The sequence below is a fragment of the Podarcis pityusensis genome (assembly GCF_964106645.2).
Source record: "Podarcis pityusensis genome assembly, chromosome: 9".
NCBI classification, from domain to species: domain Eukaryota; kingdom Metazoa; phylum Chordata; class Lepidosauria; order Squamata; family Lacertidae; genus Podarcis; species Podarcis pityusensis.
The window spans coordinates 42,857,397-42,883,388 of NC_138034.1; the positions used below are offsets into that span (position 1 = coordinate 42,857,397).

Sequence of the window (25,992 nt, forward strand, 5' to 3'; positions counted from 1 at the left end):
GAGCAATAGGCCTCCCTCAGTTCTACTGTAGATTAATAGTAGGGAGAACAAATTAACTGTGCTGGAAGAAAATTGCTAAAATATTACAGGATGTGTTTGCAGCAAATTTTCTGACAATTTTCTGTTATACGTTGTGGTGGATATAGCTTTAAGCAAACATATGTTTGTTTTTGGAATTCTGCCACTCCACCCCCCCCTTCTGAAGTAGAAAGTTGGGGAACTGCGTTCTGTAAGTATAACTGCGTGTGCTCATGAGGAAGGAATTGTTTTGTCAGTAGGTTTTCTTGTTAGCTGTTCTTAAAAATTAGCAGAACTGCTTTCAAAACAGTCTTCACTGGGAATTAGGGTGAAAGGGTAAATATTCCAAACAGCTGTGGGACATACAGCCTGTTATATGTTTGTAGCCACCTCCTGGGGCCTATTTCTAATATGTTTACCCTTAGGTGTTGGTTCTGATGGTACTGATGTTTGCTTAAATATAATGTGGCTTTTGCTAATTATTGTGTGTCATGTAGTATGTGAAACACCTGCAAGAGTATATCCATTAGATTGAATGATTATGCCCTTGTTTATCAAAGGCACTACTTTTGTATCCAGTGTTTCAGTAGTTGTTACTTCTTGTATATGTTATCTCTTACCTGATCTGTGACATTTATTGCAAAGCTGCAAGAGCTTTGTTGAAGTCTGTGGATGTTCATTTGTAGCCAGATGGTGCTCTGTTGTAGCCAACCAACAGAAGGATGCCTCTCTTCACATGCTTCTGATGTCCCATTTGTCTAAACTTAAAGCAGGGGTAAAAAGGTAAAGGTAAAGGGACCCCTGACCATTAGGTCCAGTCGTGACCGACTCTAGGGTTCCGGCGCTCATCTCGCTTTATTGGCTGAGGGAGCCGGCATACAGCTTCTGGGTCATGTGGCCAGCATGACTAAGCCGCTTCTGGCGAACCAGAGCAGTGCATGGAGGTAGTCAACCTTTCTATACCTACCGTCCACTAATGCATATTTCTTGATGGTAAAATTTCCTTACTGCCCACCAGTGCTCAATGGAAGGAGGATTCAGCTTGTGCCGTGGAACCCCCTACCACCCAACTAGAATCCTGAAACTCCCACTAGTGGGCGGTAGGGACCAGGTTGACAACCTCTGGTCTAAAGTATGAGAGGCTGATTACTAAGCTGGAATTAGAATGATTTTTTAAGAAAAACAATAAATGGATTTATCTCATGGGTGATTATGCTGGTGATTTGCACACTTTGTAAATTGTTGATATATATTTTAATCTGCTTTTCAGGAGAAACTCAGCACTTTAAAGATGCATTTGTGGGGAATGCAGCCAGTGTCAAAGGATTGCCTCTTGCTTTTTATTCAGGAATGTATGCCTACTCAGGCTGGTAAGTGGTACGACAGGTTGGATTACACTGAATGCCTGACCACTGTATGCTCAATATGCTATTAGGTAAATCTCAGCCAAACTGATGCCCTTTTAAAACTTGGAGCATGGCAGGAGTCTATGATATAGATGTTAAGCTTATGAGATAGACGTAAGTGCTCTAGCGTATGCTTTGTATGCAGAGGGTCCCAAATTCAATCCCTGGCATCTCAAGATAGGACTGCAAGAGACTCCTGTCTGAAATCCTGGAGAGATACTCAGGTCAATGCAGAAGACAATAGCTATCTAAATGAACTAGCGGTTGCACTTTGTATGAGGCAGCTTGACAGTGCACTCTTGTATGTGTCTTCCCTGACATAGGCCTCCCACTAAGTTCAATGGGACTTATTTCAGGATGAGTGAGTATAGGGTTGTAGCCTAACTGACTTTTCCTGCGGTGGGGCCCACTTACAATTTTATGGGAGATTTTTGGGCACTCTGAGGCGTACTCAAAAGCCTAATCTGCTGTACAGAGTTATTATGAGTATTAAGTAACAATTATATTGCATGTGAAAAATTCTATATTGGTAAATAAAATTGATTTAATCTTTGCTTTTATAGGTTTTACCTCAATTTTGTTACTGAAGAAGTAGAGAATCCAGAAAGGTATGTTCTTCCCCTCACTTCCTTTTCTTAAAAAAACTGATCTTAAAAGTCCCACTGCTCTAGAAAATAAATTAATAAACCTATGCTCTTTCAGATAATCTTGCATGCCAGTCAGGTTGCTTTCTCTTTGCAATGATGATATCAGTTTGAATATGCTTTTGTTTGAAATTTTGCTAATTATTAATTCGACCTGACCTGCGTAGGTGTGTATCTTTTCTTGTATACTGAAGACAAAAAGAAAGTAGTTCTCCCCATTTACAGCATGTCAGCAATTTTCTATGGGAAACATTGAATAGATGCCTCTGACATGTCACTGGGAAAGGATAAGGCTTTGAATGCAGATTTCATGGCATATTTAAATGTTGATTTGCTGTGTATAAGGTTGCTCAGTCATAATGTGATCTCAGCACACTAAGGCCCAATTTAAATTTATGTGGAATACATCCATGGAAGTGTTCCATGTAACTGCTGTTTGTGGATGGAGGTTATACTGAATGGATGTATAGTTGCCTTTGACTGGACTTAACTGTCTAGGGGCCTTTTACCTTTACCTTTACTAAATGGATTTGTGTGGATGTTATGTGAATGTGACTCTGGCCCCAGAAGGTTACCCTTGAGGAAATGTGGGTCTCAGGGTAATAAAAGTTCTCCAACTCTGATGTGTAGGGTTGCATATTTCCCCCCTACATGGCCTTGTTATGTTTCTGAATATACAGTTATCTGCTGTCCTGATATGCTGGCATCCCTTTGATGCAAGGGTGATGCTGTCGCCCTTCATTCTGTGTAGGTAGGCTATATCATTGTACTGTCAGTGTGCTCAACCTGAATTAGGTGAATTGCTATGTGAGCCCCATGCTATCACATTTATCTGGCTATTTCAGCCAAAATGGATAATACCTAGAAAAAATGTAGACTAGCTAGAATTTGACAGAGTGTTGCTGCACATATGCATTGTTGCTTCTCTCTTGTTAGAAAGCCATTGGGGTACTGTAAAATATTCAGATGAAGGCTATTAATGGAAAATAAAGTGGAAGACAATGTGTTTAATTCTGCATTCGGGGAAGTATTCTCCATATGAAGTTAGAATGTTGAAAAAAAAAAAAATCAGGATTATTGAAGTAACCATAAGCAGACTCCCTCCAGTTACTACTTGTGATACAAACAGAAGCCTTTGTAGTAAATCAGAAGTGTTGGCTTCGTTAGAGTCCTGACACAGAACCAATTAAATCAAGCAGTGGTTAGTACTTTAAATTTAGTTTCTATATGCACTAATGGGAAGATGCAGTATAAGATTCTATCAGCACATCTGCATCCCAAATAGTTGAGACATTTTTCCAGCAACACAGAGGAATGAAGTGCTTCTCTGACTCAAGTGGAGGAAAGGCGCTTGATGATTCAACAGCTCAGCACCAACACCCAATAAAAATCAGAGCTAGTCTTTTTATTGGCTTCATTCATCTTTGGATGAGGCCTCTAATGCTGAACAACTGGAGATGCAGAGCTTAATTATTTGAACAGGCAGGTTTTGAGGCTCATAGCCACAGGCAGTTTTGTATCACTATCTTGTTTGCTTTGCTGTAGGTGTTTTATTTAAATCTCCCACAGAAGTTCACACTGTACACAGGACTTCTTTGTAGAACATCATTGTGGAACTGTTGCTATTGCCATAAAAAAGGATTATAATTCTTCCAGATGTGTAATTTGTAATATTTTGTGAAGAGCTGTAGATGCAAATTACTGCCTGGAACAAGGAAGTGTATAATGAATCCTTCTGTCTCGTGCCGTGCCAAAGTAAATGTTTGCCTCAAAATCAGTCACAGTTGTATGTTTCCAGGTGCACTTCACCATGTAGAATAACTGGCAGCTGGTATTCCTATAATCAGTTCATGCTCAAACAGTGATAATTAACCTTCTGCAACATTTAGGGTGACAGAGTGCCTGAAAAGAACTATGTGGCAAACACAGATATTTGCACCTCAAAATAGTAAATCTCCATGGCATGGGGAGATGTTGAATCAGTAATTTGGTACAGGGATATGTGGAATCATTTGCAGAATTATATCTGTGACTGCTTTAGCCTGCCATATTCAATTTTTCCTTGCTTGCTTCACTTGAAACAATCCCGTACAAACAGGTTGTGTTTTCTGTTTATCCAATGAAAAGAGATGAGGGTGGCAGATACTGAGTTGCAAAAGTCCATCTTTGGAATTCATGACTGGGCAGCTGTCCATAACCAGTGTTGCATTTATCAGAATACTAGTGTTTTGGGAAACCTTAACCTTGTCAAGGCTGTCCTAATTGACAATGGCATTCCCCTCCCTCATGTGTGTTTTAGACCTTCATCCTACCTATGCTGCAACAAGCATATTGGAAGGACCAGTTCCTTTGAGTTTGTTATATGGAGTATTGGGATGTGGAAACCATCACGAGATTTCTCTATTGCACTATATACCAATTTTGTTGCTTATTAAGGGAAATTTCTAGGAACTGATCTCAACGTTGTAGCTTAGAAGTCACTGTTCATAACTGGAAACATTGGTGCAAATATATTTCCTGGGACATTAATGGGAAAAAGTATAGCATAACTCATCACATTTGACTTTGTCTTGACCTTTGTAGTAGATTGTTGTGTCATTTTGTCTGTTACAGTCAACTCTCCAAGGTAAGCATGGGATAAACTGGAATGTAAACTTTTAGGCATTCATTTCTACAAGAGTAGAAAACATTGGCTAGTTTGGAATTCACAAATTAAATCCAGGTGTATTTGAGGTTTAATACATCACTACACTTTGATTTAGGATATTTGTGAAAGCTGCATAAGGAATATACCACTTGGGTGTATTGGTGTTATTTCCTAGTTTCTCATGTTACTTGGGCTAATCCACGACCCCTAAAAAGGATAATAACACAGGATAGGAACATAGGATGCTGCATACAGAACATACAGAGTGAGACTATCGGTTCATCTAGTTCAGTACTTTCAACACTGACTGACAGTGCGGCTCTGCTGGATTTTTAGATAGGAGTTTTTCTCAGCCTACCTGGAGATGCCTGAACCTGGGACCTTTTTCATGCAAAGCATGTGCTCTGCCACTGAGTTACAGCCTTTCAATTATAAATTAATGAAGAATACAATAATGAAATAATTGAATGAAGTGAATGAAGAACAATGATCCAGTAATGAATGGTGCAAGCTGTTGATTCACATAATGAAGTACATGAACTACCTGCTTAAAAACATCTATTTGTACACATTTTAGGGCATTTTAAAATTAAAACAATAGGTAACATTAAGGGGAGACAAGTAACCTTAAAAATGAAATTTCAGGAAAGTGCTGCAATTATTTAGCGTTAAGGTGAAAATTCCAGTGTTGTCACTATAAAAGAGTAAGGGCCTAAACATAAATAAAATGGAGAGACCCAAGGGCAAAAATTCTTCAATATCTATCAAAGCTAAAGCTGGAAACAGTTTCTCAAAAATTCCTTTGTCATAAATCCTTGCTAGAATTTGTGGCAAAATGTACATAGAGCAATTCCTTGTTTAAACATGAAAGTTTGCAAATGTTCTGTTTCCATTTGTTAAATAAGTTTGAGGCCATCCAGGTAATCAATCATTGTTTAAAAAGTTACACTGTGCAAAGAATGTATTATTGAGATGTATAGTGTTTGTAAGCCTACTCTCAGATTGATAAATCATGTCTAGGGCCTGTTGGAATACAGAGAATGAATTGCTTTGCTATGACCTTGGGGTGTGAGATTAGTCAGTTTGTCTATTAGGCTTTTCCAGTGTTCTTCTCACTTCATTTATTCCTTCTGTCCTTTGGAGCCAAGATGCAGCAGACTTGGAGCAAGTTGCCAGGGCTTGATATAATCACTCATTTTGGGAAAGCAGAATATCAGAATGGCCTGAATGATCTTTGTGGGTTTTTAATATCAGATTTAAATAATCTGAGTGTCATATTTAATTAATGCACTGTCTGCTTCCTATTTATATTAATTAATGGCTGAAAGTCAACACATCTTGAGTCAATGAGAAATGAAAAGACGAAGCATAATACTGAGGATATTTCCAGACTTGAGGAAGGTGATGTCGACATAGATAAATGAGAGGTGAGCAGCTTCCCAAATGTCACAGTGCTTCCAACATGTTGGTGAATTCCAGCCCTTTAAATTTTTTGGCATGCTGCAATCTGATGTACTATCATTCTTAGTTAAATCAATAACTCACACGATACTTTAAATATCAAGCCTGATAGGTCTAACTTCGCTCACATGCCCTGAGCTCTTTTGAAAGGTGGACAGTGACAGAATGGGAACTGTTGGATGCTCAATGTTTTAGAAACATCATTTACTTTGGAGCCTAACTGGTAACAGTTCACCTTTGGAAAGTGTATTCATATTTTGAGATGTGAAGTTTTGAAGTCTTCTTTTGAATATAGGGTTGATAGCATACCCCACAAGTGTCCCAGAAAAAAAAAGGGCTGTCCCATCCCGTTTTCTCTCACAAGAGCACAGCAGCCATTTTGGGTGCTACGATCTCGCATGATTTCATACTGAGATCCCTTTGTTATCACTTCATTGAGTGGGGGGTAGAGCATCACAGGATGTTTTGACTTGCCAAAATCTAGAGCCCTTGAATCTACTGCACTCTGCCATAGTGCCTAATTTCTAGACACACATGCACACTCGGCCATGGGACATTCTCAAGTACCAAGGAGTAGAATGGGGTTGGCAGAAGAAAGTAGGGTGGCCATGCACGGTGGAGGACAGCACTCTCTATTTTGAAGGCTGTCCAGTCCAAGTCTAGTTTAAAGATGAAGAACCATAACAACAGGAGCCCAGGAGCCCATCAACAGTTAGCAGCTTGTGGCCTGCGGTCCAAGCAGGTACACAAATCACCCAGTGTCTGCCACACTATGGTGAGGTGTATTGTATTTCCCTTAAAATTTGTGTCTATATTTATAGATGACTATATGGGAAATTTGTGCAAATTCTTATCCTCTTTTTGGGTGATGCATGACTGGCTGGTCTAGAAGAGAGAAGCAATATGCTTTGTGCACTCCTTTATTTAACATATTGCCTTTTTTCCCATTTAAAGTACATGGGTTCCCCCAAATAATCCTGGAAATTGTGGTTTGTTAAGGGTGCAAATTGTTACTCTGTGAGGGAGTAAACTACATCTTGCAGAATTCTTTGTGGGGAAGGCCATGACTGTTAAACTGGGGTGGTATAAGCATGCTTTAAAAGTAATGTGGACCTGAGCTTCTTCTGCAGGTCTTCTCTTCAGTGGATATGACACATCGCTAGCCCTCCTCCTGTAGGAATGCATATTTGGGGGCACACTTGTATAAATGATAACCTTGAAATGCAGAATGGATCTTCTGGTTTGGATCCAGCTTAGAGCTGTTTATCTACTGTTGGTAGCTTGGGGATATTTATAGATACTGTGAACATTAGGGAGACCATAATTAATGGCATGCAGGTCAAACTTTAAGTTAATTTTCCTTGTCTTCAAGTTTGCACCTCTCTGCAATTTCCTGAGACTGCTTCTGAGGAATTTGTTAGGTAGTTTCACTACATCTTCAGGCATTGGTTCCTACATGAAGGTCTGTGTGTATCCTCACTTAGTTATAGCTGATGAGTCAAAGTGAGATGGCAACTCACCTATAGTGGGAAGTAGTGCTGGCAGCAAAACCACATAACTTTAAAAACTAAACATTCCCTCGCCACAGGCAAGATCACAGGAAGGCGCAAGAAGAAAGCAAATGCATTACATACAAGTGCCTGCGGCGCAAATCAGCCTAGATGGCTCAAACAAATGATGCAAGTCACATGCTAAAGAGTCCAGATGAGACAAGACAAAACAAAACATTACTTCTAGAAAGTCTCAATCACCAACTTGAGCAAAATTCCTTATCTGCGTCAGATAACGTTGATTGCTCAGACTTTGCACATGAGTAAAACTCATTCATTGAATCTTTCAGTGAGTGCATTTCCATACTACCCTTTCACTTTCTTTGTTTTTCACTGAATGCACAAACTAAGAAATAACACAATGATCTAGTCTAGGAGTGTGGAATCCCAGATGTTGCTGGACTGCAAGTCCCGGAATCATTGACCTTTAGCCATGTTGGTTGGGGCTTGTGGGCATTGGAAGTTCAGCAGCAGCTGGAGGGCACCAGGATCCCCCTTTCAGATTTTCGTCAAAGTTAAGTACCTCTCTATAGAGTCAAACTCTATCAAAGCTCCATTGAATCTGAGGGTACTTAATTCTTAGTAGACATGTATAGGATTACACTATGAGCCCTGATTATTTGAATAGGGAGTTAAGCAGGTATAGATGAAACCATATATTCAAACATTTGGCATATCATTTTTTCAAAAAGGAAATATTGCTCTTATCTATTGAGCATATGAAGGAAACTTTAGCTGGATTTAACATGAATTATAAGCTGTTCCTTAATAAGCAAAATTATTTTTTCTTTTCAAATCACATATGTAAATGGTAGATGAAAGGAACAAGCTATATTTTTCTCTTAGTGTCTTTAATGTAAGGGGCATTTCCATGCACAGTGTGTTAAATATTCATGCTGCCCATGAGCTATCATCAAAATATATTTTTGTTTTTTTTAACTTCTTATTGAGACTAAAGTGCCCTGTTTTAAGGAATTGTTTGAGTACCCTGTGCTTAATTTTGTGTGTGTGTGTGTGTGTGTGTGTGTGTGTGTTGTTCTGCTTCACATATGCATAAAAAATACATTTGGCTCAAAGTCAATTTGTTCATTCCTCTAAGGCCACTATGCCAAGTAAATGGTGTAAAAATGGTAGGATTATATTGTAATATTTTATCTTGAGGTAATCAAAAGTGACATACATTAATCCCTCAAATGCTATTCTATAGCTCATTTGCTCATGTAAATTTAAAAGGTGTCCAGGTACCTTAAAATTGAAGGGCAAGGCTGACAGTATTTCCTTTCACTTTTATTCAATATGGTTTATGGTCTAGAAATACTTTTAGGCTTTTATATCCGGGTCAATGTAACTAGCTGGGTTGTTTATTTTAAAAGTAACTCTTTCACACATAAATCTTAACTAGATGTTGACTATTACCTGTGCAGCACACATAGAACTATTCCAAATCCTTAGGTCAGACATCTAGACTGTACAAAAAATAGCCTGATTCCCACTAAGCTATGGCTTGATTAACAAACCACAAGTTGTCCTAATATATGGTTATGTTTTCCAGCTGCTCTTGCTTTGTGCCATTGTAATTTGGTGAACATATGGGGTGGGGTTTGACTGGGTTCACATGTTAACAATCAAGCCAAAGATAAAATAAAATAAGGTTTGTAACCAAAGGTTTGTATTCAAACAACAAACACACCAGTATACTTGTTGCAGTGGCGGAACATTGCTGTGCAAGGGAAACAAAAGCACCAGTGCACCAGATTGTGCAGCATAAGAGTATACACAAGCACATGGCCAAAGATGGTGGCACAGCAGATTTCACAATCTGTTGTTGTACAACAAGCTTCCGCTCGCACAACTGTTGCACTGGATTCCTTTGATGCATAGCTTTTAAACTGCGCCATCTGCTAGCACAAGGTGTCTTGCACTAATGGACAGAACATACTGGATACAGCTCAGTGTTTGTTGTTTGAATACAAACCTTTGGTTACAAATCTTATTTTATTTTATCTTTGGCTTGGTTGTTAACATGTGAACCCAGTCAAAGTTACTTTAACTTAGCACTGCACTGGATAGAACTCACTCCCTGGTTTCCAGATTGTGATTTGTTAGCAGTAAGCATGCCCCATAGCTAAACCTCTGGGCTGGGTTCACTCTTAATGCCAAGCCATGACTTAATAAACCATAGGTTAGTGTTATGTGCAAACCAGACCACCCTTTCTTTTGCACTGTACTAGAAAGTGCAATATTGTTGTATGTGTGTAGATTTTATTGCGTTTATTTTATAAACATTTCTATAGTACACTTTTGCTCCAAAAAGAGCCCCCCCAAACAACTTAGAACAATAAAACATCAAAAAAATATTGAAGAACATTGAAACCAATATAAAACAGTTAACAAGGCCATAAAAGAGTGATGGAACAAATATGTCTTAGCTATCCATCTAAAGGACTCTAGAAGGGCCACTTGAATCTCTATTTGTAGGATGTTCCTCAGGCAAGGTGCCACCACTGAAAATGTCCTATCCCATACAGAGCTGGCTATACCACTAGGCAGAGTGAGGCAGCTGCCTCAGGTGTCAAATTCTGGGGAGTAATGGCAGTGAGATGTTGAACAAGAGAGCTGTGTGTCACTTATAGACTGCCATGTGCCTCCAAAGCTAGACTGCTACCCTCAGGTGTAGTGGAGGGAGCTGTCCTATAAGTAAAATTTAATTGCTAGAAAGTTGGGTGAAAAATAGATCTCTTTTATCATGGACCATCCCATAACAAATGGAAGCTGGAATACACACACAAACCTAGCCTGTAGTCACGTGGCATCCTGTAGGGACAAAATATTCATCCATTTTGCCTCTGTTGCAGTTATGATGCATGAAATCTTAGCTTTTCTTCTCCCTGTCCATCTATATGGAGTGTGGGGTCCATTGCATTTTCAGGATAAGCTGTGGTAGTCTTCCAAGACTGGGTTGGGATGAGCATTCTGTTTAAACGGAGGATCTTACCTACATCAGACCAAGCATGATGACTAATCCAACTCTGGTAAAACGGAATGCATAGGACTGGATATGCATAGGTTATTAAGCTAGTAGCACTCAATTTCCACTGATTGAAATTGATGGAACTTAAGTCAGTATAACTAAATTTTCACATTCATTTTAATGTGTCATAAATATGATTAACTTAGTCTGGATTCAATGCACACACACATATGTCCTCCTGAAGCATTAGGAAGAGGGCAAATCAAACTTTTAAATGCAGTGAATATGAGCTTTACCCCGTCACTGTTCTCGTTGGCTTCAGCGTCTGAAATGGGAAACCTTTTATATCCATGGAGGCTCCTTGTGTATTTTTGAACCCTGCATAATTGGGGCTAATGTGCCTGCCCCTGCTGACCCTCTTCTGTGTTTATATTGCCTTCTTCCTAATGCCTAAACAGGACTATAGTTTTAATACAGTTCTGCTTTTTATTAGATATTAATATTCTTTAAGCCATAAGAAATTGAGGCTTTGACTGAAGTTTCAGAAGCAGCCAGCTCTTCATGCACTTGTAATATATTAACCCAGAAAGAGAACCTGCCCAGTCAGATAAACAAAGCAGATTAACTTGGCAAGTACATTTTCTGCCTATATAACCTGGTCATTATTAATCACAGTACAGTCATGTATAATTGTGCAAATAGAAATTCAGCAAATGTGTGTCTTATAAAACTAATTTCCTGAAATAAAAAAAACAATTTCTTTCCAAAAGGAGCATAGTGAATGTTGTTGCCCAGCAAATCTGGCTGGTGGCCCACCACTAGCAATATTAATGATCTGTTTGCATTTCCATTACAGTCCTTTATCTTTAGAATTTTATAATTTACCAATAAACTCTTTTTGCAAGTTGGCATTTGAGCTTTAACTGGCCTTTGAAAAGGCCACAGGAGATGAGATAATTTGTTTGAAAAGTGACTATAGTAATGTTAATTTAAAATACTTTTCAGAATTTCACATTCTTTAATGCAATTTAATGTACACATCTAGAGTAGACCAACTGATCCAAAATACAGGCAACATTTGGACTAAACAGTCCATAAAGATTTTTAGATGGTTGAATAAAAGTGCAGTGTCTTTTATTTTTAACCCATTATTTCTGCCTGCATGATTATATACCATTCCCATTGTCAATACTATACATAGAGTCTATACATAGAGTCTATGCATGTTCTCATGCTGGCACCCACAGAACGTATCTGAAGGATTGTTGTTTTGGTGGGGCTGCATGAAACAAATAGGGACTAACATGTGATGGAACTGTTGAATTGAATTTAACTTACAAAACAGTTTGATTTGCAGCACAATCCTAGATATGTTTACTCAGAAGTAAATTTAGTGGGGCTTACCCCTACCAGTGTAAGATCACAGCCTTAGCACAACATGAGCTGTGGAGGACTGGTATAGTATTTAATATTTATGTACTTACGTTCATTTCCATTTACAATATGGAGAAACTATGAGGAAGGTGTTTCATTTTGCTATGTAACCCTGTTGCTTTAACAAAATGTACAGAAAGAAGATCATTGTACTATTGATTTTTTTTTAACCAAGAACTTGTTTGTTTGTTTCAATCCTTGGGTCCTACTTGGGCAACAGCAGTAGAAGGAGCCAGTGGTAGTTAATGCTACATAAAGCACAGATGGAAGTGGCAACAACTTCCTGCCAATGGCAGTAACAGTAATTACAGCAGATTGCGTAAACCAGATGGGCAAGCTAGATGGGGGCAATTAGCATTACAAAACAAGTAAACGGAAAATTAGGGTGGGGTGTGTAGTAGTGTGTATGTGTGCATAGTGGGAGGGGGTGTCAAATGTTTTTGCTTTGCCTGCTTGACCAGAATGTGTAGAATCTTTAGGGTACATCTGTTTGGCAGTTCCAAAGAGGGATTAGATATGGGTCCAAAGCACAGTTGATCCTTGCAGTCTGCATGAACTAGTGACCTTGTCTCCTGCTGGTTTTGCCCTGGGTCTTGGCAATACGTTTGTGAAGGGCGCTATAGAAATGGCTTATAAGAGCCCTGTACAACTTGTGCCACACTGAATTGAGCATGGCCCCCTCACCGTACAGGGTAGTTCAGAAAAGCTTGAGAAACCATCAGTTGTTGCTACCTGACTGAGGCTGCAAAAGAAGGCATTTTGTGGGCACCTGGGTGGTTGATGCAGCATGGGCTGGCAGGCTGTTTCAAATTGGGTCACAATTTGAGAAGACCTGACGTATGCCAGTAATTGTAGTTGGGACTATAATATTTGGAATAGAGAGAGGTTTCCCCCCTCACTTTCTGTTGTTTTCCTTTTCTCTTGTCCTGATTTCAGCTTTCCATTTCTGGATTTTGTTGTCTGTGAAGAGAGTCATTTGCTGTAATATCATATCATGGGAAATGGAGATTATCTCCAGCCGCAGCTTTAAGGCTTTAGTAATCTCAGTCACTGGAGGGTACTTTCTGAAAAACCTATCTGATTTTTTTTTTGAATTGCTTTTCTGAGAAAAGAGCCCAAAGCACTTTAAGATCAGATGACTTTCTAACCTCCTGTTTCCAGCTTCAACGGCAATTGTCTCTGTATTTTAATGCAAAAATTACAGGTGTGCAGGTTCTCTTTAGCAGATAGTTTGCCTTTCTACACTTTATCTGTGACAAAGGGTGTGTTGATATGCCTGCCAAGGGTCCAGATGTCACCATGCCAATCTTCGGTTAGTGATTAGTGAAAATTCTGGGCTGCATGAATATTCATTTCAGTCAAGATCTATTTGTTTTGGTCATAACAAGTACCTACAAGATTAAAATGTTTTGGAAAAAGGCTAATAGTATACAGTAGGGCTGCAAGATCATGTTACACAAGATCATGTTATGCAGCATTCATTAATCCAAGTAACAGTCAAACACATGGACATCCACAAAGTTTTACATTGAAAAAATGGCCCCTTTCTGGATGGGCAACAGTGGCGGAAGAAGCTGCTCGGGTGCCTGGCTGCTCCGGAGTCTGCCTGCCTCCTCCCACTCAGCTGCCCTACAGCTGGGGAGGAGGCAGCGAGTGGACTGCTTGGGCAGCGTGGAGCCTGCGCTTGCTCAAGCCACCACGCCTCTCCCAGGAGAGACGTGAGGCTCCGCATTTTGTCACCACCGCCTCAGTGGATACACCTGGGGTGGCCAGCGCCTACCGCACCCCCCTTCCTCTGCCCCGATGGGCAAGTTATTGTTTGCAAGCAAGCACTCCTCGTCATGCCTTTTGGTAAGTCTGACCAATACTTGTGACTTTCAGCAATCCAGGAAAGAATTGTATCCTCACATTCAAGGCCAATGTCAGCAGGCAACGTCATGAGATCCCAGAATGCTGACAGGACCACTCACTGAAGCCAGTGGCTCTTTGTCTTCACTTATTGGTCCAGATTCTGAATTCCTGTTTTGCAGCAGCGGTGGATTTGACCTGTCCCAATACATACCAATTCCTCAAGTTGTGATTGGCTGCATCTCCCTGGTGATTGCAAACTTTGGAGCTAGTCTTGCTTCTGCTTAAATGTGTGAAATGTCTTGAATGCTCTCCAGTTTCTTGAGCATTTGAGTCCCCTGCAAAAGAGGTTTTCTGTATTTCTGACTCAGCTGGGGAATATCAGCAGGTGTGGAGTTACTGTATTGTTGCCCCAAGAATTTCAGTGGGTGTGGAGTTGATATTGCCCTGCTGTTGTGAAATGCCCAAGACAGCAGTGCGTGTTTTAATTTCATAAAAACGTTTCTCCATTCCTCAGCAGTCACTCTGGTGGCCCATGCTACCTGATCTGATAAAGACCAACGAGAAAAGTTAGCTCCCTACTTCAAGGGCTTAACTGAAGAACAGGAAACCACAGAGGCTCTCTTATCAAGTGCCTGGGATATGTACACTTGCTGGTTTTCTTTCTTTGATGCCATTCTTTCAAAAAGCATCATTACTAATTTTAAAAACTAACAAGGAATAGCTTATTTTCCCTTTGATAATCTTCAAATTCAACAAAGGACTCCTAAAAATAGAGCTTTGTTCAACATTTAGCTAACAGAACTTTCTCATAGCCAATTTTTCTGATTTTTCTGCAAATCCTGTTCTGCAGTATTGCTGCCAAGAAATATTGTCGAGAACTTGTTGCAATCAATGGATTAACATTGGATATTACCCAAGGACAGGGATTGGTTTTACCTCCTTTCCATTGTTATGAGGTGGCCAGGAACCTGGGGCCAGGAACCTGTGGCTTTACAGATGTTGCCAAACTACAGTTGCCACCATCTTTGACTGTTGGCCATATTGGCTAAGGCTGCTGAAGTCCAGTAACATCCCCTAAGCTAACTGGTTGCTTCCTTGACTCCCAGTGCATGATTACTGCACAAAGAACCAGTCAAATGCACACGCTAACAGTCAAATACAACACAAGCTCTTGTGTTTCATATCCCTCATTTTCCCTAGCAGAAATGCCTGATGACTTGCTGCTATAAATTTTGCACCGAAGGGGGGGGGGGGCAATAGTATGGATTTTTAGAATACCCATTTTAAAAAGGGAACTTGTTGCTTGTTGAGTTTCATATAGCAGCACTGAACTATTGCAAGACAGGTGGCTTCATATTTTATCTCTTGAGAGCCCATGGCCATGCTGATCTCTCTCACAGAAACAGCGAAGGCTAAATTCCTCTGTCAGCTATACTGAGCCGATTGCAGACAAATTGCTCTTACCTTGGCTGTTATGAAACTCTCCTGGAAGAATTTTTTTTTAAAAAAAAAATTCCTAGTAATTCTGAGAACTCAGCTGTGCAATCGTTTGTGAATCTCTAGTTGGGAATTGATCTAGACTTAGAACACTGAAGTTCAGATGAAGGAAGTTCAGAAATTCTGGAATAAATTGTTAAATTGAATTAAGAGCACTTTTAGATGAAAGCTTATGATCATGTTAGGTCTTTTGAGACAGTTATGTTGGGAAGGAATATGAATTAAGAATTCGGGGGGGGGGAGGAGGAGGACTGATCACTGAAGAATCCTACTTTGGAATGAAGGAGTCATAGATATAAAGACTTTTCTGGGAGACTATTATTTATTATTATGTTGCTTTCTGCAGAGATGATGCATCCTTCCAGATACATGGAATAAATACTATTGACATTTTGTAGCCTTTAAAAAATGCTTTTAAATAGAATTGAATTCAGTGGTAAAAGTCTATCCTTTATATTTTATAATCATGGGCAGTGCTTTTTTCTGGGGGTACGCATACCCCTCAACATTTTGTGAATCTTTGTACTTTTGTCCATTTACTGTATTTATTTTTCCCAATTTCAACTATGAAATGGTGATTTTCTTGAGTCAAAATGAGAGTACCCCTAAACATTTTATTTTTTGGGGGGGAAAAAGCACTGATCATGGGCATATTTGATAGCTCTCATGAATGTGTTAATTTGGTAGATCTTGAAGCAGCTGTCCCAGTGTAGGCTGCTCAGGGGCAAAGGATGACCTTCCTATTTATTTAAGTACTTGTGCTTTGAACTTTAAGCTATAGATGCATAGAAAATGAACCTTTTGGCAGATGTAGCTTGGCACACAAGTGAGAAAGTCTGCACCTGCTGAATCAAATTGCCCTTTCCTATGCACTTGTTAAAGGTATAGGAGCCCTGTCTTCCTGTTCCCTATATTCATGTTACAAATAAAAATTACTGTCTCCCCATTCTCTCCATTGTTGTCCTCCTCTTCTCAATCCTGCTCATCTGTAAACTCACTGTTCCATATCAGTTCTGCAAAGAGAAATGCCTGAGCCCCCTATATTTTCAGTTCACAGACTCTGCCCCCCATCTTCCTCTCCATCTTGCTTCTTAAAACTCTTCCATTGTTCTCTTCACACAGATAAGCTAGATCATCTTTAGCTGCCTTTTCTTCAAAATAAAAAGGATTAGCTTATGCACAGTTTTTTAAAAAACATGCTAAATGCAACATGTAGTTTGGCCATGAGCCTGATTGGTTAATAATGGCAAACCTGTGTCTCTGCAGATGCTGCTGTGCTTCATCGCCCATTAGCCTTGGCTAGCAAGGCCAGTGATCAGTAGTAGGAGTTGTATCCTAGCAACATGGGGAAGGTCACGGGTTTTGCATCCCTGTGTTATGTTCCATTAATTCTTGAATGATACTATTTCAGTGCATTCTGGACTATTATGCTGCAATCCTATGTACACTTGACTGAGTTTCACTGAAATGAATGAGGCTTCTAATTGAGTAGACATGTATAGGATTGCAATGCACATGGCAAGATACAGCAGAAAATCACCTTGTGATCTTTGTTGGCAGCTCTGTTAGCAATGATGGAGTGTAATATAGCAAACTGGAAAATGGTGATTCTATTTTGTTTTTGCCTATATGAACTCAAGGAATTGTATTTTGGAGCCATCAAAATCTATTGTTAAAACACAGGGCTGCTTTAAAGAGAGAGAGAACTGTTAGGAACATTTTCCTCACTGTACTACATCTGAACAAAATGTTTCGTATGCCCATTACTAGTTTCAGAAGCTCCATCAGAGTAATTGTCAGGTTGAGCAGCCTAGCCAGCTTCTTCTATTGCAATGAAAAGGTTTGGGGTTTTGTCCTCTACAAACATTTGAAGCAGATTTTCACGATAAACACAATCCGCAAAGCAGTCTATGTCACAAGCTCATCTGCAGGCAAAAGGCTGCAATAATTACAGTGGCGGGAAATTGAAATCTGACAGGCTAGTTTATTTCTAAATACCATCATCCTCCCTTTGCTATGCTTCCCATCCCTTTCCCCTGGCTGTGATGTTATTGATATGTGGCATACAGTCTCTCTTGGCCCAGCTTCCCAGTGCTGTGAGACCCAATCTGTTCTTTCCCTGGTTCAAAATGCCCTTATTTCTACCTCTAAGGTCCACAAGAGTGAATGCCAGTTCATTGCCTAGCGCTGTTCATATAATGCTGCCGGTAAGTTTGATATTAAACTTGGGTAAGCTTCTCTTTCTCTCTCACCCCCAACACTCTCCCTACTAAAATGATTTTGGCTGGGGGCACTGTAATTCTTGCTCATAAATCAGGTGCTCAGAGATTTAATCATTCTAAATTCACATGAGAATCTAGCGCAATAAAATATTTCTCACTCCTTCCTTCATCCTTTTTGTAATTGTGCCACCATACTTTTATTTGTTTTTAAGACTTGGGAAATCTGTGCTCGAAGATGTGTCTTGGGGCTGTTCAGTGTAGAAAAGCTGGAACCACTTGATCCTGTTTGGATTAATGGTCTGAATGTTACGGATTTCTAATGCATCCTTAATAAAATATTTTGGAAAGTTGCCACAATAAATTCCCTTACTCCTTTATATGCAGATTGTCCCCCTTTATATATGAATTTATTTCAGCTTTCCATCATAGTGCATACCATAAGCCACTGAAGGCAAAATATCACTGAGTGCACTTAAGTCTGTGCCCATGGGGTATGGATAATTTGAAAGAAATACTTAAATCCCTAGTCATGGTGTTTCAATGGGAATGCCCTCTGGTATGTTGAAAAGACAAAATATTGCATTTCTAGTCCCATTTCCACCTCTTATTCTTCAATTGCTTTGTCTTATTTATTTACTAATAATATTTGTATACCACTCAATATGCAAAATCCCTAAGAGGGTTACATAAAACACAATAAGGTCATGTTGATGGGTTTTTTTTAAAAGAAATCATTTTTATTGGTTTTACAAATACAAAGTTGAAAAAAACCACAAACTAGTAAAAACATATCTGTGTCAAGAGATTCTCCGAATTTCGAGACTTCCTCCCATCCCCTTCATGGAATCTAATTTTAAACATCTACGATGTTGGTTTTTTTTTTTTTTTTAAAAAGCTGGTATTGCGACCAAAAGTATGAAGAAATAGATCAACAAAAACAGAACATCTCTTAATAAAACCATCAGCAAAACATTGAAACAAATCAGAATGGAGAGGAGAGATGACCCTTATGAGCCAGGGAAAGCTTGAACGAAGAGGCATTTGAAACCTGAGACTGTTTATGCCTCACAAACAGCACATGGAAGGCAATTCCAGATAGTGGGTACCACTACCGGGGCCACATTCAAGATGCAATAAGAAGGCATCCTGCCAGTCTGCAATATGATCAGGAATGCCTCCTCCTCAGATCTGACCAGGTATAACCATTATTATTAATGGATAATAAGATCTATCTTACTATCAAGATGCAAATTACTACGATTGCTGTGATGTACTTCTTACTCCACTGCTCCATAGAGTAGGGTACTGGTTCCCCCATCCCTGCCATAGAGGTTTGGGGTCAAAGTTTTATTTGCACTTCTTCTGTCCTAGTGTTGCCAGGGGTACCAACTTGAATAAAAAAATTTTTGGGGGGAGGTAAGTCCCGTCCCACATAATCAATCACATGATGCAATGCATGCACACCGTTTGAATGGCAATGCCCATCAACTTTGGGGCCCCCCGGCCTCCTCAAATATTTTATTGGGGGGCAAGGCCCCCACAGCCCCTAGAAGTTGGCTCCTGTGAGTGTTGCTATCTGTTCTTATGACATGTTCACATTCAGTGAGCCTATGGAAAGCAGGATGGCATTTTCTGCCCCTGAGCTTGACACATTCAAATGAACTCATGGAAGTTGGAAGTTGGCACAGAATCTGCAATCCTGTTCCCTCTCCCCTGTATTTGTTCATGTTGGGCGAGAAGCGGCTTTTTGCACAGCCTCCTCAATTTAGAGTGGATGAGCTGCTGCAAGGCCATAAACATCCATTGTCGTTCAAAACCCATTGACTCTAGGAATGAAATGTATTGACAGTGACTGAAGGGAAAGCAAAATGTTTTTCTTTTCACACTTTCATAATAACCAACGTAACCATCATTTATAGCCTAAGGCCACTGTAATAAAAATTACAGGAAATACATGCATTAGCATTTCAAATATGCATCAATAAGGGTCAGGAGTACTGGTAAATACATATCTTTAAAATAAAAAGCACAGTCCTTGCCTTCCTAACTAACTTGTTTGTGCAAGATTATTCTGGAGGGTGGCACTTGTGTCCTTTGTGATCATATTCCATTTAATTCACTTTTGCAAAAGGTGAAGGGGAAGGACACTACTTAAGAAAAAGGGTGGGAAGCTACTGAAATAGCTTCTTTTGTAATAATGCATGCTCTGAGTTGAAGAATGCAGGAGGAAAGAGTTTAGGTTAACAGAGAGCAATCTCACTTTTTCTGTAAATAAGCAGTGTAGAATGATGGATTGAAATTATGTGTGCGGGCAGAGCAGCAGGCTTTGAAGAGAGCCAGTGTATGCTCTGTTTTCATCCAGATCTCCATACATTCTCAATTGGTTCTGGAAATGCAGATAGTGGGCACCTGCCACATCGCAACTGGCATGCTGTTCCCCAGAAAAGGGGCAGCTACACAGAAGACCCTGCTCTGAGTTTATACATACAGGCCATGTATACACCAGATTGAGGATGGTTTTGAGTACTACCCAGAAGTGCTCAAGAGAATATAAAGAATGTGACTGATTATCCATAATAATTTATGTCTACCCATCATAATTTATTTTTGTATGGACACATGACACTGGTAGGTCCCAGTGTCCTGCGTGTCGCATATGAAGCTTCCTGAAATCTCTGCAAGGGAAATTGAAAGGGGATTATATTATGCAAGGGATTATATCATACTTATTGGCCTGGCAAAGAACGTTTTTTTTTTTTTTTTTTTTTTTGCCACCAGCTCTTCCCAAAATTTGGGGGGGGAGGAGAAGGCTTTGTTTGCTTTTTCCGTACACATACATACACAGTGCATAGGAATGCTTGCCTCATTCTTTAAAATAAAGATACTTGAGATCCTTTATGTAAGTTCCTGTAGGAAAATATTATACAGAAACATCTTGAAATGCCTCTGGTGGTAATTTTTTTTGACATACTAAAGTTGTAAATGGTCTGGAAGTACAGAATAATGGCTCTGACTTCATTTGCTGTCATTCTAGCTATGTGAAAGAGCACAAGACGCTTGCTGATTAAGGTTTACTCAGCTGTGACGTTAACTTCTGGCCATTACTGCAAAGCTCAGTTGATACTGTCCCAATTTATTTTGCATTTCTTTTATTTTGACATGGTAGATTGATTCAGTAATTTTTACTGGGTAATCATCCCAAACCTGCTTAATTTAAAAACAGGAACTACAATCCCATTGCTTAATGGCTATGGGGCATTGCTTTATGTTAACAAGGAAAGGCAAGACTTTCCCTTGGGGTATGCTAAATGCTGCCGGAAAGGTAGCAATAGGGTGGCCACATGTCACAGAGAGCCAGTGTGGTGTAGTGGTTAAGAGCGGTAGACTCGTAATCTGGTGAACCGGGTTTGCGTCCCCACTCCTCCAAATGCAGCTGCTGGGTGACCTTGGGCTAGTCACACTTCTCTGAAGTCTCTCAGCCCCACTCACCTCACAGAGTGTTTGTTGTGAGGGGAGGAAGGGAAAGGAGAATGTTAGCCGTTTTGAGACTCCTTCGGGTAGTGATAAAGTGGGATATTAAATCCAAACTCTCTTTCTTCTTCTTCCTGCTTTGCAGCAGACAGTGTTCTGTTTGAAGGCCCATAAGAAGCATCAATTGCCCGCCAGCATTACCTAACTGTCAAACTAAGCAGACAGTCCATACACCTGGTTGCAGTCTTCCTAAATGAGATCTCAGTCGGTAGTGCATGAGACTCTTAAATTCAGGGTCATGGGTTCAAGCCCCATGTTGGGCATTTCAGTGGGTTGGACTAGATGATCCTCATTGTTCCTTCCTACTCTACAATTCTGATTCCCCCACTATGGTGAGATTGACGGAATTCCTATTAATCCTATGGTGTTTATGTGTGTGTGTATATATATACCTCTCCCTCCCTCCATCATCATCTCCAGACATTTTGCATTTGTAATTTTTCTTTTAAATGCTTTCTATTTCAGTGTTTCCTTTTGGGGACTTTAGTTTGTACCCCAAGAAAATGTTCTGTTGTATGCCCATGTACCTGTTCAGGGTGTGTGGAAGATAACAGACACGGCTACTTGCTACTTGCTTGCAATGAATGCTGTTGGAGACATGGAAAGGAATTTAACAGCAAATAATTAACTGATGAATCAGTAATTGGTGCTGGGAATTTTAGTTTAAAATGACTGTGTCATTACACAAAGCATACCCTCGCCAATTTTAATACCTTGGTGAGAGAAAGGGTGTCTTTTAAAGGTGCTAGATGGTATTTTAGCACCAGAGCTGTGATGTTGGCTAATGCACTGCCCAGTGATTGAAAGGGAAGTATAACTTTTAAGGTGAAAATGAAAACGTCTCATTGCTGAAATCAGGAAACCAGGTCTTTCATATTAGTATTAGTAGTTGCTTTTTGTCAAAGTTTTTTTGTTTTTTGTTTTGCTGTACGCCACCATCTAACAAGTAACACTGGCTGGTGTTACATGCTAATGGATTGCATCCCCTTAGGGACTTGGTCGTATTGAGAGAGTGAAAGAAGGCAGGCGAGGTACCACTTTTACATTAAAGCATTCATACCTCAGAGGTCACAAAACCTCTTATTCTGCTCAAGGCTTCTGGGGACATAGAGAGTCTCAGTCTTTTAGCAGAGAGTAATGAATGGCACTTGCTGACTCGTTATCTTTCCACCCCACCCGTCTGTCAGCAGGGGTTAGTGCTACTCAGCATAATGAGCCTGGACTCTGCCTGCCAAATACATGCAGGTCTGAGAGTGCTTTCTCCCCAGTTGCTTTGTAAATCCACTTTTACTCTTAGAGAAGATGGCGTTAAGATGTGTACTAGAGGTGTCTCGCCAAGCTTTTTCTCTAAAGGTTGATAAGTGCTGTAAATGTGAGCAGAGAGTCCAAGATATGGAGCTGAAAAGGTGGCCTGGCTGAGCTTGAGATTGCCGACAGGGTAATAATGCCTACCTTGAATGTCTTTGGGACTGGGTTATTTGAAGGACTGCTTTGGAGGCTGCTCAAGGGCTCACCATCTTGGAACCCAAGATGTGGCCCTGACCAGCACTGGTATGTGGCCTCTGGAAGGTTGACCAAAAAATGTTTCCCATCCCTGCTTTAAAAGCATAGGAAGAATTTCTAGGGTATAATCCAGGCATAGGCAAACTCGGCCCTCCAGATGTTTTGAGACTACAATTCCCATCATCCCTGACCACTGGTCCTGTTAGCTAGGGATGATGGAAGCTGTAGTCTCAAAACATCTGGAGGGCCGAGTTTCCCTATGCTTGGTGTAATCTGACAATTCTAGTGTGTGCAGATTGGTTTTATCATGGTATAAGCACAAACTGAGGGAAGAAGTGCCATGCCAGGAGGCTGCTGTGGATGCCATCTTCCACTCCCACAGAATGTCTCGGCCTCAACTCAGTTGAGGCGGGATGCAGGGGTGAATGATGAGCAGAAACAGCACTCACACACCTGTGAAACTTTGTTTTATGGGTTCGAGAGGTGATGGGAGAAGCGCCAGTCTGGATGGATCAAGTAGATTTTGCAGACTGGTTGTTGAGGGCACAGATCATTAGCTTTTATTGCATGATTTTTGTATTGTAATGCCTTCCTTTTGTATTGTAATGCCTGTCCTCAAAATGGCAATGTGACTTTACAAAGCCATTAACATAGGGCATTTTGAATTCTGTCTTTTGGAGTTCTAGTGAACTGTTGTGCCTCCTCAAAAAAGAAAAGAAAAGCTTATATTGTGTTCATTCAGGATCATCCTGCTTGTCGGGTGTGAAATATCATAGCCATCTTGTTTGTGTGTCTTTCTACTTCTGTTCAGAGCTATCCATGGTATCTTATGAGGTCCACCTGTGAGATTGTGCTGAATACTACAAACAAATCTTTGATTTTCCCCTTATATAGTTTATATTTAATTCTGTGGTGACTGTCAATTTTGGAATTTCTAGAATATATTGATCTCACTTACTCACTTATACACACACTTCTCATGGGCCTGATTTTTCCAATCATATCTTTTGCTGGAAATTTACTGGAGCTGTACTTTACATCCAACCAGTAATATTCACAACTGAGTTGCCGGGAGAGAGTAGTGTTATTAATAATCTATATAAAGCACTTTAAATGTGTCAAGTGCTTTAGAGCCATCCTCTCATTCATCATCGAGGCAACTGTTTGAGATAAGTATTAACATTTTTCAGAAGGTGAACTGAAGCTGCTAATGATTTGCCTAAGGCAACCCAATGGCCCATAGCTGAGCTCAGATATGATTCCTGGCTTCCCAGGTCCAGTCCCTTTGATCTCATAAATAAACGTGAAGCTACAGCTTGAGGATTATTCTTTCGAGTGTCTGTGTCCCACTGACTCAGAAACAAATCTTATGCTACCTGTAGAGAAAAAGGTATTGAGGAAAAACTTTGACTTCCGTATCTTTGCATATTAACAAAATGGCATGGCTAATTAGGCCAGTTAGAATTCCTTACAGTATGGTCTTTTCTACAGAGTAAGCAACAGCAGGCAGATAATAGTATTTACGAATAAAGCCAAGGCAGAATTTGTGTCTTGTTTGCAATTTATGCAATCCTGATTATTCATATTACGGTGTTTGAAATATGTTGCTTGACCTGCAGTATTTAATATTTTTCCAGTATATAAAAGCATCAGTCACAATGGAAGTGCAGTGACATACATCAAATATATTTGCCAACCAGGTTGCTTCAGTTTTGGACTGCAGATGGATAACAGTCAATTTCTTTCTGTCTTTCAGAAATGTACCGCTTGCCATTTGCACATCAATGGTTATTGTCACAGTTGGCTATGTGTTAACCAACGTGGCCTATTTTACAACTATTAGTCCCGAGGATCTGCTAGCTTCCCAAGCAGTGGCAGTGGTAAGTCATAGTAGAATGTATCATGCAAATGAGTAAATTTTTCAGAATAAGTTTCTTGATCATGACGGAAAACAGAGTTTACTGGATGAACTCCTTAAAGCTGAAGAATGGGAGAAGGTATTGAGGAATTCTACCAATTAAGTTGATATGTCTTTCCTTCTCTTTTGGTAGACTTTTGCTGAACGTTTACTGGGAAGTTTTTCCTTGGCTGTCCCAATTTTTGTTGCACTCTCTTGCTTCGGATCTATGAATGGTGGGATCTTTGCTGTCTCCAGGTGAGTCAAATGTGGGGTGAGGGTAAAGTCATAAAATTTGAATTTAGCATGAAAAACTGGGAATATTACTTCAAAGGGGGGAAATCAACATTAAATAATGGCATTCATTTGCAGTGAATTTTCCGCTCCTTTACTTCAATACCACTGAATACAATTCAGTGAAATGAATAGAAGCAGGGCAAGAATACAGCTATAATCTTGCACTTGCAATTTCTGTTGGAACCCCCCCCCCCCATTTGCTGTAATATTGCAGTGATAGTGGCTTAGCTCAAAGGAGAGAAAAGAAAACTGTAGTTTTCAGTAGTCAGTATGGTGTAGTGGTTAAGAGTGGTAGACTTGTAATCTGGGGAACTGGGTTCGCGTCTCCGCTCCTCCACATGCAGCTGCTGGGTGACCTTGGGCCAGTCACACTTCTCTGAAGTCTCTCAGCCCCACTCACCTCACAGAGTGTTTGTTGTGAGGGAGGAAGGGAAAGGAGAATGTTAGCCGCTTTGAGACTCCTTCAGGTAGTGATAAAGCGAGATATCAAATCCAAACTCTTCTTCTTCTTCTTCAACTGAAGCAATGCTAACTGGCCCTTGTTTTTGAAGACTGACTAAGAGTGGCTGAAGGTAGAAATGTTCATGCTGATTTCCCAGGCTTCTAAATTTCTTTTACATCAGAACTTCTGATGCTTGTCTTGCATAGTAAAAAAAACCCCAGCACTGCTGAGGATAACTTTGAATGTGTTCTACACCTCTAGTGAGTTGCTTCCATTCATCTTGGTAATGAGTGTCTTTAAAAGCTGTCCAAATTTATTTTCCCACCAGGATGTTCTACGTCGCATCCCGCGAGGGTCACCTTCCTGAGATTCTGTCCATGATTCATGTTCGCAAGCACACTCCTTTACCAGCTGTCATTGTTTTGGTAATTCCTATAAACAAATGTCCCTGTACAAGGCTGCATGGCATGAATCTGCACTGGAGGATTCAAATGCCATTTTAATACTTCTTGAATCTCAGTTATTTATTTCTATCTCATACTTTAGATGCATGTGAGGGGTGGAAAGTAATTGCAGAGGTGATCTATTCTAGAGACTCCTCCTTTTGACTCTCTGTTAGTT

General features: G+C 40.1%; 1 protein-coding gene across 1 annotated transcript in view; it reads left to right on the forward strand.

Moving 5' to 3' along the window:
- Positions 1–25,992, forward strand: part of SLC7A11 (solute carrier family 7 member 11) — a 50,467-nt gene that overhangs the window by 17,632 nt on the left and 6,843 nt on the right. The window contains exons 5-9 of the mRNA XM_081021459.1: positions 1,289–1,388; positions 1,988–2,032; positions 24,492–24,615; positions 24,787–24,890; positions 25,700–25,796. Of these exons, the coding sequence (XP_080877585.1) occupies positions 1,289–1,388; positions 1,988–2,032; positions 24,492–24,615; positions 24,787–24,890; positions 25,700–25,796 (470 nt within the window). The remainder of the gene's footprint in view (positions 1–1,288; positions 1,389–1,987; positions 2,033–24,491; positions 24,616–24,786; positions 24,891–25,699; positions 25,797–25,992) is intronic.